The 12,300-nt window shown below is 41.3% G+C and overlaps 1 protein-coding gene across 3 annotated transcripts; it reads left to right on the forward strand.

Annotated features, from left to right (window-relative positions):
* Positions 1-288: 288 nt before the first annotated feature.
* On the forward strand, positions 289-9,097 carry hkdc1 (hexokinase domain containing 1). 3 transcript variants are annotated; one of them, XM_070902414.1, is made up of 21 exons: positions 289-351; positions 1,504-1,666; positions 1,815-1,972; positions 2,241-2,363; positions 2,464-2,559; positions 2,875-2,974; positions 3,470-3,653; positions 3,764-3,919; positions 4,011-4,244; positions 4,649-4,790; positions 4,913-5,069; positions 5,233-5,381; positions 5,658-5,777; positions 5,990-6,095; positions 6,424-6,525; positions 6,851-6,917; positions 7,113-7,229; positions 7,481-7,636; positions 7,766-7,853; positions 8,635-8,780; positions 8,962-9,097. In XM_070902414.1, the coding sequence occupies exons 1-21, from the start codon at positions 289-291 to the stop codon at positions 9,095-9,097; spliced, it is 2,763 nt and encodes a 920-aa protein (XP_070758515.1). The 3 variants fall into 3 exon arrangements, with proteins under 3 accessions (XP_070758515.1, XP_070758432.1, XP_070758598.1); XM_070902331.1 differs by having other exon boundaries at positions 5,990-6,085; positions 6,426-6,525; positions 6,851-6,963; positions 7,063-7,229; XM_070902497.1 differs by having other exon boundaries at positions 5,990-6,085; positions 6,426-6,525.
* The last annotated feature ends 3,203 nt before the right edge of the window (positions 9,098-12,300 follow it).

Here is a 12,300-nt window from a genome sequence, read left to right on the forward strand (position 1 = left end):
CGGTAAGACAGAAAGATTTGAGGGAATGAGGGGAGAAAAGGGGTTTGGCTTGTTGTTAATCATTGAGTTAGAGCAGAGGTTGGTCTCTGTTCAGTGGAGAGAGGACAGAGCGGGACAGGAGGGAACAAACAGACTTTGTGTGTCTCAATATGTGTACATGTTGAATGTCTTTTTCATCAACCTTTTATATTAGAGTGTGTGCACTAGTGTTGTGCGCTGACAGAGGAACACAAACTCATTACAAACCAACTGGGAGAGTTTTCACGGTGGTGTGTGTTGTGCATCAAGATGCTGGCTGTTCATCTTGTTTCCTTCTTCTTCTCCAAACTCCAGGAGGACCCCACAAAGAAGGTAAGAGCTACTCCACAGTTTTACATGATACACACAACTTCAACTAAACTTTTGTTCCAGTAGCAGTCATTCTCAGCGTTAAAGAGACTAGTTTCAATATGTAATCTGATACAGACGAGCTATTATGAGACTGAAAAATTGCTGTAATATATTTAAACTGAAATAAGAACTTTTCTAATTGAGGGAATGAGTACCGAAATGACAGCTGGTTACACTTGGAGCACTCTATCCCTTCATTTAAAAGAACTATGCGTTACTGTCAAAATATTGCTTATCTAAAAAATATTGGCTTTACATTGGATACTGCAGCAATTACCTTAAAATTGTATTCATGGCTTTATCTTACATAATTACTGTAAAACATTGTATGTGCAAATCATCCAAAGTTCAACAAAATGATTTATTAGACTTATTAGGTTTGTTAATTGAAAAAATAAAATGTGTACTTCTCATTTATTGCTCTTATATAGTTCTGCATCGTTCACTGTGGGAAATTCTGGCAGGATTTATCATATAATAAAGAAAAAAAGACAATTGTATCGGGCTCTTGACCTCCTGGGGTTTCATAGACCTGCCTCCAACTACCTTCACCCAATCCAAAAAGATAAGGCAGCAGCCAGTGCTGTAATAAGATGATAAAGATGCTATAATCATTAGTTACCATTTCTCTTTTCCTGACCAATGATTAACGTCTTCTCCTGGCAGCGTCACTACTCCTCTCTTCGTACAGAGGGACCTTGTTCCCTAAACATATTACGACAGTGATAGTTTAGTATACAGGGTGGGACTGAGTGTGGGAAGTCAATTCTGGTATTATATACTGTGGATACCATACCCCAAATACATAAAATCCAAAAATTAATGGATGAAGGTGCATGTGAGCTGGTCCAAGAAATAACTTTAGATGTAGAGATGTAGATGTAGCAGACAGAAGAAATGATGCGGAGATAAGAAGAGAAGACAAATAGAGGTATAACTCGTCCTCTGTACAGTACCTGACTCTCTGTCTCTCTCATTCTCTCCTCCTTTCCTCCTCTCAGTGTCTCTCTGTGTCTTCCTTCTCTCATTTAAGTCCAGTCAGTGGGAAATAAATCAGCATGGCTCATTTGTCTTTGCCCCTATGTTTGCTCTCTGTGTCTCATTTGTTTTTAGGTGGACAGATTTCTGTATGCCATGCGTCTCCATGACGACCAGCTAAGAGACATCTCGGCTCGTTTCCAGGCTGATATGAAGAAGGGCCTTTCATTGGAAAGTAACGCCGCAGCAGCGGTGAAGATGCTGCCGACACACGTCCGCTCCACTCCTGATGGATCAGGTTACTCACACGAATGGTTTTCAAACTTTTCAGGCTGTTGTGTCGGTCAACGTATTCTGAATAAACATATAATACATACAGTAGCAACATACATACATACAATACAACACAGATAATACATTTTGGTCTCTCTCCTCTACTCCTGCAGAGAAAGGACAGTTTCTGGCGTTGGATCTCGGAGGCTCCAGGTTTAAGGTGCTCCAAGTTAAAGTGAGAGAGGGCATGGGGATCAGGAGGGGAGGAGTGGAGATGGAGGAGAAGACCTACCCGATACATAAGGAGCTACTCATTGGGAGAGGAACAGAGGTACGTTGGAGAGGAGGAGAGGAGGAGACACAGGAAACATGGACAGTGAAAAACAGAGGAACAAGGGACGGTGGAAGTCAAGAGGGAACAGAAAAGGCATTCAGGAACTACATGGATTTGAGGAGTTTTGAAGAAGGATGGGAGCAGAAGTAGGGAGTTCAAGGATGGTGCAACAACAGAGAGGGGTTAAAAAGATAACAGATTTCCCACCTTCTTCTTGACTGCCTTTCTCTCTTCTCTCCCTCTCTGTCTGACTCTCTGTCTGTAGCTATTTGACCATGTGTCAGAGTCTCTAAAGGACTTCCTGCATGAGAAGAACATCAGTTTGGAGAAGAAACATCCTCTGGCCTTCACTTTCTCTTTCCCCTGTGAACAGTCCACTTTGGATCAGGTAATGACACTCTATATACATCCATCTGGTTTTCATGACCTGCTCCTGCAGTATACCTTACTCTGTCTATTTTCTTATTATTGTCTTTCTGTCTCTGTAGGGATTATTGCTAAACTGGAGTAAGAACTATCGGGCTCGAGGCCTTCAGGGTAAAAATGTGGCCCAGGCCCTCCGAGAGGCTATTGACAGAACTGGGGTAGGACGCCTGCATGCAATACATTATACATAGGCTACTATGACTTTACCTGTATGACCCACAAACTATTTTTCATTTATCAAACAGGCCTGTAAAGGTAAGCTAAGACATGACTTTTGATGAGGAGCTTGTTCTCAGAACAGACAGAAATTGAAACTGTAACATAAGGTGAAACTGTGGGATTGAAAAACTTCTTACCCACTTGTCATCGCTTAGAGCTGACTGCACGTCCTCTGAAACACTGTGTAGTGTACAAACTGTATTGTAGCTGATGTTACTTTAACCTTATAACCTGGTATATAACTCACCCTGCAGGGTATGGATGTAGAAGTGTTAGCCATGGTTAACGACACTGTAGCAACCATGATGACCTGCGGTTTTGATGACCAGTACTGTGAAGTAGGACTCATTGTCGGTGAGTACATCCATTTATAAAGTAGATATCATCAGATTCATAATTCACTGTATCTGTTTGAGGCAGCAGACAACTGAAGCTGTAAACTCCCCAGGATGCTGCTTTGACGATAATACTCCAACACAACAACAGACTGCAGACTCAAAAATGAACTGAGACCTCCCTAAAAGTCCTAATTCATACGAATTTATTTTTAGTGTGAAATTAACATATTTGGACTTACTATGATGTGCACCTTTAGTTAAACTGCTGCTCCCTCTAGTGGTTCACTGTCTTAATGCATGTGTTTGAGGGAGTGTGTATTTTGTGTGCATGGTTGCCAGTTTAAGGATAGGATTTGGGACTAGTGTCACAATTACAATTAGGGTAAAGTTAAATTAGGTTAAACATCTTCTTGTGATTTGTTTAAAGATATAAAATGAATGTAACCAGTACAAGTTTCTTTGAATAGTGTAAATATGAACGCATGGACGTCCTGTATGTTTGTGTGTTTAGGTACTGGCACCAATGCGTGCTACATGGAGGAGTTGCGTCACGTTGACCTGGTGGAGGGAGACGAGGGCAGGATGTGTGTGAACACTGAGTGGGGAGCGTTTGGAGATGACGGGGCTCTGAATGATTACGTCACTGAGTTCGACAGGGATGTCGACGCAGCCTCCAACAACCCTGGCAAACAAATGTGAGGAAAGCAGCTCTGTCTTGTCTGTCATGATGTTGCACAGCATGTATGACAGAAGAACTTTAAACCCCTCTGTTTCTGTGTTTCCACATCTATTTTCCTAATTGTAGCTTTGAGAAGATGATCAGTGGGATGTATCTGGGTGAGTTAGTGAGGCTGGTCGTATTAAAGATGGCTAAACTTGGACTGCTGTTTGAAGGATATGTGTCCGATGCCCTCAAGACTAAAGGGAAGATAACGACTGCCAATGTAGCAGCCATGGAGCAGTAAGTTACCGGTCTGTTTGTCTGACTGTTTGTCTGTCTGTGTCACACTCCCTCTGTGTAAAGTGTTACCATACGTGTCTGTCTATTTCAGGTACAAAGATGGTCTGCAGAACACCAGAAACATTCTCATGGAGCTTGATTTGACTCCATCACATGACGACTGTGTCGCTGTTCAACACGTCAGCACCATAGTGTCCTTCAGGTCCTCAAATCTGGTGGCTGCAGGACTGGCTGCCATCCTGAGTCGAATTAAGCAAAACCGGAATTTAAGGACATTAAGGATCACTGTAGGTGTGGATGGAACTGTGTACAAGACGCACCCACAGTAGGTTATTATGGAAATATTCACCATAAAAATCATATTCAGATGCCAGTGGTGCACACCAATACGTCTTTTTCGTGGAAGACATTTTGACATGTCACAGTTGTAAAAGCACAGGTGTAGTTTCAGGGTCCTGGTCTTGTGCATGCTGGCTCACTGTCACACTGTCATGGCTTAAAAACATATTTGGAGACACAATACTTTGAATTATCATTGTGACTGGTCACATTGTTATGGCCTGTTAAAATACATTTGTAGATGTCTAAATTAAAATATAATTGTGGATTCTTATTTGTTAAATCAACTTGCCACACTGTGCCAGACTTCTACACTGGGAAATGACAATAGTATGATGTTCTTCTACAGATTACCAATAGAGGTTAAACATTGGACTCCTTCCATTTCAGGTATCCTAAACGTCTCCACAAAGTAGTGCGCCGGTTGCTTCCTGAGTGCCATGTCAGATTTGTCCTCTCAGACAGCGGCAGCAGCAAAGGAGCTGCCTTGGTAACAGCAGTTGCCCAACGACTGGCATCACGAAGGCGACAGGTTAGGATGCTGTGTGTGTGTGTTTTACTGTATGTAGTATGTGTCTTCACAAGTGTACACATTTAATCCTCATTAATGCTATCATATCTGATATTATATAAGATCTCTTACTTGTATTCCAGGTGGATGAGACGCTGTCTCCCTTCAGACTGAGCCAAGAGCAGCTGCAGTTGGTCAAGGCCAAGATGAGGGCGGGGCTGGAGGCGGGGCTGAAGAGTAAAGGCCCCTCTGCTATCAAGATGCTGCCTTCTTTTGTGTACCATACACCTGATGGCACAGGTCAGAAACTAAAATGAGACACACAATGAACAAATTCATTGTCACAATTTCTTCCAGATTCTACCAGAGCTGTTTTTTAAATTTCCCAGGAGAGGATGAATAAATAAAAGAAATTAATTATATAAAACAAATAATCAGCAGGCTATTTTTTGTGTTTTTCCAGAGCATGGAAAGTATCTTGCCTTGGATCTGGGTGGAACAAACTTCAGAGCGTTGCTGGTGAACTTTAAAAAAGGTCTGCAACAGAACTCACGACTTTACCATAAGATCTACACCATACCACTGGAGATAATGCAGGGAACTGGAGAAGAGGTAGGACATGTTGTTGGAGTGTTAGCACTAAATAATACAGACAGAAAGACGAGCAGTGGTAGGCAGACAGACTACATGAAACTGGGACCTGATTTAGTGAAATGTTGATGACGAGTTAATAAGTATTTTAATTACTGAGCAAAGAAGCTCATTGCATGCAACATTGTCTAGAAAAGCCTGCCAGAAGTGAAAGGTCAAATTCATTTTCTTGAGAAACATTAGTCAAGTACATTCTTGACAATTTTTCATTAAAACATTTTATTTCTCTGTCTCTAGTTGTTTGATCATATAGCGCAGTGTGTTAGTGACTTCCTGGACTACATGGGGATGAAGAACGCTCATCTTCCTGCAGGCTTCACCTTCTCTTTCCCCTGTGAGCAGACAGCTATTGACACTGTGAGTGTGGACGTCTTGGACTTGAGTTCAGTTATGTTAGTTTAGTTTGTTACAACCACGTAAAACTCTTAGGAATAGCAACCAACGATCAATCAATGATTTAATTAATTTAGCTTCTCATAAGATAAATATACAGTATACACAAGTAAACAGACACCAAAATGACAAAGATTTTGTAAAAAACAATTTTGTAATCTTTGTATGTCATGTAGGGCACCTTGGTGAGCTGGACCAAAGGCTATAAGGCCACAGACTGTGAAGGACAAGATGTTGTTAGCATGCTGAGGGAGGCCATCAAGAGACGCAACGTAAGTCAAAATACAACGGAATAGAGAGGTTTATAATGATGATTGTTTATGTACAAGTAGGAACAATGAGTAAAATGCACAAAACTGTTTCACCACAAAATTAATGTAAATTATGATGAAAAATTATTGGACATCCCTCTGACAGAAGTCCAGACTCTGTCGCTATATTCTTATATACTATAGAGTACATTACATTACAGTCAACTACTACTCAACTGTAGCATAAAAGCATTTAAAAACACATGTGTTTACGTATTAGGACATATCCTACAATAATAGATAAATAACATGTATGTATGTATGTGTGTTTGTATACACACATGTATGTTTGCACCCACAGGAGTTTGACTTGGACATAGTAGCAGTAGTCAATGACACAGTTGGGACCATGATGAGCTGTGCCTATGAAGACCCTCAGTGTGAAATTGGACTGATTGCTGGTATGTGACCTTGAAAGTGTTTACATTTTGTGACACTGGCCGGTTGTCACAAGTGTTTAGAGGCTTAGGTCTTCGCATTCGAATTAAGACTGGAATTATGTTTACGGTTGTGGTCCAGCTTGTAGTTATGTTAGTTCGTTTGTAGTCACGAATCAGGGTCCTCACAAATACTGTAATGATAATGCATGTTTGTGTGAGTTATGGGTGCGACTTTTCACCACAAACTTGTCACTAAGCACGCTGGATTTTGTCTGAGTTTGACAAGCAGTTGTAATTGTAATGTTTTATACAACACAGAAATCCACCATGTGACTCTGTTTCACAGGAACTGGCACTAATGTTTGTTACATGGAGGAACTGAAGAACATTGAGAAGACTGAACAAAAGAAAGGAAACATTGAAAGAGAAGAGGGCACGCCTGGAGGAAGGGACAATAAGGTAGAAGAGGTTTTATAAAATGCTCACTTTGCTTCAAGTTGAATTGATTTTTGGATGATAGCTCATGTTTTTAACCCCCTCATTGGTTTCTGCTCCCAGCAGGATGATGGGACTGAAGCAGAGAACATGGAGGGGCATGCCGAGACACAAAAGATGTGTATAAACACAGAGTGGGGAGGTCTGGGTGATGATGGCTCTCTGGATGACATCATCACACCTTATGACATTGAGGTGAACCAAAACTCAGTCAACCCTGGAAAACAAAGGTTAGAAACACTCGCCATCTGTGTGTGTATTTTATGTTTGATATGTTGATACTCTCATATACAGTTTTTGTTAATCATGTGCTCATGTGTTTTGGCTACATATTAACTTGCATACATTTATGCACGTGTGTGTGTGTGTCTGGTGCTCCAGTGAGTTTTCAGATCTATTGCTCAGTAACCTGTAACTTGATCAGGCGGTCACACGGTCTTAGTGGATCTAACAAATGATGTGTGTCTTTGTGAGTGTGCAGGTTTGAGAAGCTGACCAGTGGGATGTATTTAGGAGAAGTTGTCCGTCAGGTATTGTTGGATTTAACCAGAGGAGGTTTGTTGTTCAGAGGACATGTCACTGAAGCTTTAAAAACACCTGGAATATTCGAAACCAAATACCTGTCACAAATAGAAAGGTAGGAGAAACTGTGTGTGTGTTTTATTCCACTGAATAAAAGTTTTGTCCACTGTTCAATGACCCACACACACATTCCTGTGTAAGTGTGTATGACTGTAATGTGTGTAACTGTGTTGTCTCCCCCTAGTGATCGACTGGCTCTACTGCAGGTCAGATCTATTCTCCAGCAGCTGGGGCTCGACAGCACCTGTGATGACAGTATCATTGTCAAAGAGGTAGATGATAGAAAATGATGAGCAACACGATGTCATGTTTGTAGACAAACAGCTGTTTTCAATGCAGCTTCAGACTTTTAACCAACTTGACTTGTGTGTTTGTAAACTTTTACGGACATAATCTACTCCAGTCAAATTTAGTGTTTTGTTGTGCTGTAACTGACAATTCTGCAGGACAAACATAGACACTTTAAGCAAATGTCTTTGATAGTTTGACATTAAAATTTTTTTTACTACTCTAGTAGCCTCCAACAGTCAGACTACATCTCACAAGTTCAGTTTTATGTACAAGACTTAAGTCTATATCGATTAGCATTCAGACATACAGCGTGTACTGCACAAGTAGTCTTCTTCACAGCAGATACTTTAGTCAATGCAGGAACAACACAGGTGTAAGTGATGATTAATTATCACACTTAAACCATGCTGGTGAGGCAGCAGTCAGGACCCTGGAACTGGCACACCTAAATGCAATGCAGCTATCATTAATGTTAAACTTTTAAACCTTGAAGCTAAAAGTAAGCATTTAGATTGATCAATCTTATGGCCTATTTTCTTGTCTCAAATTTGTCTCAAATGCCAGAGAGAGGTTAAGAGTTTAAACTTTGACACACTACAATGCCCAGAAAATCATGTTCTGTGTTGCAACCTCTCTTTGGGATGCAGTAAGATTTCTTTCTGCTGGTGGAGGAGTGATATGACATTGTTTGGCTCAGCACACTGTGGCACCAACAGTCTGCTAAGTGTTGCAATAATGATAATGGTTTTCATTGTCATACAGGTATGTGGAGCCGTGTCACGTCGTGCAGCTCAGCTGTGTGGGGCAGGAATGGCGGCCGTGGTCGATAAGATCAGAGAGAACCGAGGGCTGGACCATCTGAACATCACTGTAGGGGTGGATGGGGCACTCTACAAACTACATCCACAGTGAGCTACTTTTATTGTTGTGGTCGTGGTGTGAAACTACTGCAAAACTACTTAAAAAGGATTCAGTAAATATTGTGTTGTTGGTGATTGGATTCAAGAGCTACTATTACCCTCTATTTTGCTTCTTCAAATTACTTCATAAAAACTAAACTATTTTTTCTTCTTCTGCTGTTGTTTCCAGTTTCTCTGCAGTCCTCCAAGAGACTGCCTGCGTTTTGGCTCCTCAGTGTAACGTGACCTTCCTGCCATCAGAGGAGGGCAGCGGGAAGGGTGCCGCCCTCATCACAGCAGTGGCCAGACAGAAGCAGGAGATGTAACTTCACATGATTGAAACAATATATATATATATTTTCCCACTTCTCCCAGCGCTGCTGTTCTTGTCGCTGCAATCAAGACTGGGACGGCTCTAGGAGAGCTACAGACGTCATGTGTCGCCTCAGATACGAATGGATTCACATACAGCTTCTTTTCACCTGACAGCCAGGAGCTTCCCCTGAAGGACATAACACACACAGAGGTTTTCATTGCATGATCCCTCACAGGCTTCCCATCCATGAACAGGGATTAAGCTCCAGCCCCCAATAATATATAAAAAACTGGATTCCAGTTAATGGACTTTTACAAAAAAACAAAGCTTGTCAACCTGCTTCTCTGCTTGGAGAAAACCTTTTCTTATTTGTCCCTTCGAAAATCCTGTCTTTTATTGTCGGCTCTGTATTAGATGGACTACACACTTTCTAAATGTCAATATAAATGTATAACTGGCCTGTAAAAAAACATATTTAATATCACATTTGGTACTTTCCAATCAGTCAGCTGTGGGAAAGGTGTCACACCCATAGCTGCATGGTCACATGCCATGCGCTGATTAGACTCTCTGCCTTTGATACCAGGGAAAAGAAAACACTCATATCAAAAACCACACCCTGCAAACTACTCAAGGTTAGCGCTGTATGTGAAAGCAAATAGAAATTATATGTGCAGCTGTCATAATACTCACCATGGAAACTACAATGTAACACTGATAATAAACTTCAGTTGTCAGAATATGATTATATACATACGTACGTATGATGCGATTCTCCGGTGATAAGAACTGAACATCCTCTACTGCCCAAACATTCATACACACTGCCTCCTTACAATGAGCTCCCATTTGCTTTGTATTATAATGATTTTTACTGCGAATAGCTGCCAAGGATACAAACATCTAGGTAGATTAATTATACAAGACAAAAATCATTCTTGCTGTGTATGTTAACGTGTGTTTGTCTTTAAGTCTCTCTATTCAACTTTTACACTGCAGTCATGTGCATCAGTAATTTGGTTTATAAGTTCCTCGCTTCTTCAACCAGATGATTCCTACACAATAATCTAATAAATTATTTTATATATATTTAGTGTCACTTTAGAAAATATATTGTATAAAAGAGAGAGAGGGTGTGTGTGTGTGCGTGTGTTTGTTCGTCAGCAGTATTTCAGTATTGATGAAGGGCAGGAGGAGGACTGGAATGCCACTGACCACATTTCCCAACAATAAACACAACCAGCGCTCTGTTCTGTCAATCTGGACTGACTCTCTGTCCTTGTGATCGCCTGTCTGTCTCTCTGTCTGTGCATTTGTGCCATTTTGGTCCTTATGTCTGTCTGCTTTATCTGTCTTGCTGGATCCTTGCCCACCTGCCTGTGTCTTTATCTGTCTGTCTGCACGGTACATGCTGAATAAACTGTGCAGGCAAAAAGTTTGATGAAACAAGTGAACTGAAGATGGAGGGTTTTAGTATCGTTGGTAACTTTTCAGTCTAAGGACCTGAATTACGAGGTCAAGCGTACAGTATGTCTTTGTAAAAATTACAGTTAGTGTTTGTGTTTACAAATTGCATTATAATCTCGAACTACTGATTTGACAATACTGGACAGGGATTGAGCAGTGCAATGATCAGCGTACTTATGCTAATCCATTCATGACAGATTAGATGATGTGTTGAAGATGAAGACAGGGAGAAAGCCGCAGAATGCAAGGAATACAGGAAATAATGCAGAGCAAAACCAAAACAGCATGTAAGAAAGACTGAAGGAAGGACACAAATTAAGGAGGATTAAAGAAAGGAGGAAGGAAATGTGTTGAGAAAGGCTGCGTGCTAACAGGAGTGAAACAGTAGCTAATCTGTCAGGGATTAACATGTGAGACTGCTACCAGCTGAGGGCTACGTCACACCCACACCCACACACACACACATAGAGCACGGTAATCCCACACTGTCCTAGTAGTGACCTAGTAGCTTCACAGTTAAACCACACATGCACTGACTCTGCAGCTTCAATGCAGCGACACACAAACACAGCTGGGCTGCTGAATCTGCAGCTCCTGCAGCACAGAGCAGTGAGGTGACTGATACAGAAGCTGGCACGCTGTCTTCTCCTCTCACCTTCTGTCCTTGATCTCTGTTTCCTTTAATGTCCCTTTCTATCACTTTTCATGCTGTTTCAGCTTCCTCCTCTCTGTTGTACACATCCCTTTTGTATTTTAGCTTTTATTTTAGTTGAAATAACCTCAAATGCGCCTCAAATCTCTCAGAGTGAATGGGCATTCCTCAGGGAGCAAGGTGTGTGAGTCTTATTTATTATACATTCATTTTCTTTGTGTGTCTGTGTGTCTGTGTTCAATGCTCTGTGTATGTGGGTGTGTGTCTTTGTCTCCCCTGTAAACCAACAATAAGAGCTTTGACACACACACATGCACACAGAAACAGAAATGTTCACCAGTTGAGACGCTGGTTCTTCGGGACCTACAAAAGGACAAGCTCTGGCCCTTTTCTGGTGGGATTGTGCTGGGTTTTTTCAACATGCAGTAGTTTTCAGGGAGCACAGGCTTTCATATTTGACTCCCATTTATTGTTTCCAAAGATACAATGAATAGAAGCTTGAAGCCGGGATTTGAACCTCTATACGGAGTGGACAGTGGAAAAATGAGACGCCACAATGTCCCAAAACATCACTGTGGGGACAACTGTTGGATGCCGGCTCCACTTGATCATGGGAAAATTTTATCATTGAAGGTAATTTAATTATCCAGATAGTATAATAATAATCTGGAGGAGCTAACACTGCTGGGATCTGGATTATTTGTAATAGTAATAACTGCTTTTTCAGTGGTGAAGACGTGGGATTAGTTGTGGTGCTGTCATTGTTGCTGGAGGGGTGAGGATTGAGAAATGGCAGGAAACTCGAGAGTCTGTAGAAAAAGGCTGCAAACATATTCTGAAAACGGACGATGAAGTGAAGAAAGTTGTGCTGGTGGTTAACTTACTGTCATGCCTCAGCCTGTAGCAGGAGCAGGGTGGCTAATGATAGCTTCTGATCTGTAGCATCAGTTTAGCTAGCAATGTGGTCAGTTTCCTGTGATCTTTATAATGAGAAACATGCTAACAGGTGGCTGATGTTATAGCCCTAAAATTAAGCAGACTAAAGAGAGAAAGAGCTGCAGATTTAACTGATTTTCTCTCACCTTTTTTTGCTT

This window comes from Enoplosus armatus, chromosome 1 (assembly GCF_043641665.1).
Source record: "Enoplosus armatus isolate fEnoArm2 chromosome 1, fEnoArm2.hap1, whole genome shotgun sequence".
NCBI lineage: Eukaryota > Metazoa > Chordata > Actinopteri > Centrarchiformes > Enoplosidae > Enoplosus > Enoplosus armatus.